Source organism: Penaeus monodon, chromosome 24 (assembly GCF_015228065.2).
Source record: "Penaeus monodon isolate SGIC_2016 chromosome 24, NSTDA_Pmon_1, whole genome shotgun sequence".
Classification (NCBI taxonomy): domain Eukaryota; kingdom Metazoa; phylum Arthropoda; class Malacostraca; order Decapoda; family Penaeidae; genus Penaeus; species Penaeus monodon.
The window spans coordinates 29,930,101-29,930,745 of NC_051409.1; the positions used below are offsets into that span (position 1 = coordinate 29,930,101).

The following is a 645-nucleotide window of genomic DNA, read 5'->3' on the forward strand; positions in this document are numbered from 1 at the left end:
AGACACGATTAATAAAGACACCAAACTCCTTATAAACAATGGGTACAACGATAACAATAATTATATACACAAAACTCAAGAGAAAACCAAAAGCCCAACATCCATAGAAGCACAAGCGAAGAAAGCCCACCACAGCCAATACAAGAAGTAAAGAAAGACCACCCAGGCAAATAATAGCAACGAACGCAGAAGAAAGGCCAAAATAACCAGCAAAACCTCAAACCATCACTCACCAGGGGGCAAAAAACATGACGAAATGCGGCTTCGAGGGAACCGACTCCTCAAAAGTATCCGAGGTAAAGGTCACTGCATTAGCCCCATGCTCGTCGCCATTTACTCCTCCAAGGGGCCCAAGAGACCTAATGCCAGAGTCAAGAACAATGGTTTGCAAACTTTCTCTCTCTGTCCTCCTCTTATTCCCCTCTTTTGGAAGCGAAGAAACGGTGCGACAGGAGGGACGGAGAGGAGTCCGTTTTATCTCCTCTTTCTTCTTTTTTAAGGGTTTTTTAAAACTATACTAACAGTCTACAATTCCTCTGATTTATCCACGTCTGCCCTCTGTCCTCCTCTATCCCCGCGTTCGGAATGGATAAACGGAGCGCGAGGAGGACAAAGAGGAGTTTGTTTTATCTCGGGGTTTTTTTA

General features: G+C 44.5%; 1 protein-coding gene across 1 annotated transcript in view; it reads right to left on the bottom strand.

Annotated features, from left to right (window-relative positions):
* The window catches only part of LOC119588712 (thioredoxin domain-containing protein 5-like), a gene marked incomplete at both ends in the record, with an annotated part of 6,576 nt that extends 6,228 nt beyond the window's left edge, over positions 1–348 (bottom strand). The window contains 1 exon segment of the mRNA XM_037937352.1: positions 234–348. Coding sequence (XP_037793280.1) covers positions 234–348 — 115 coding nt within the window.
* Between the last annotated feature and the right edge of the window lie 297 nt (positions 349–645).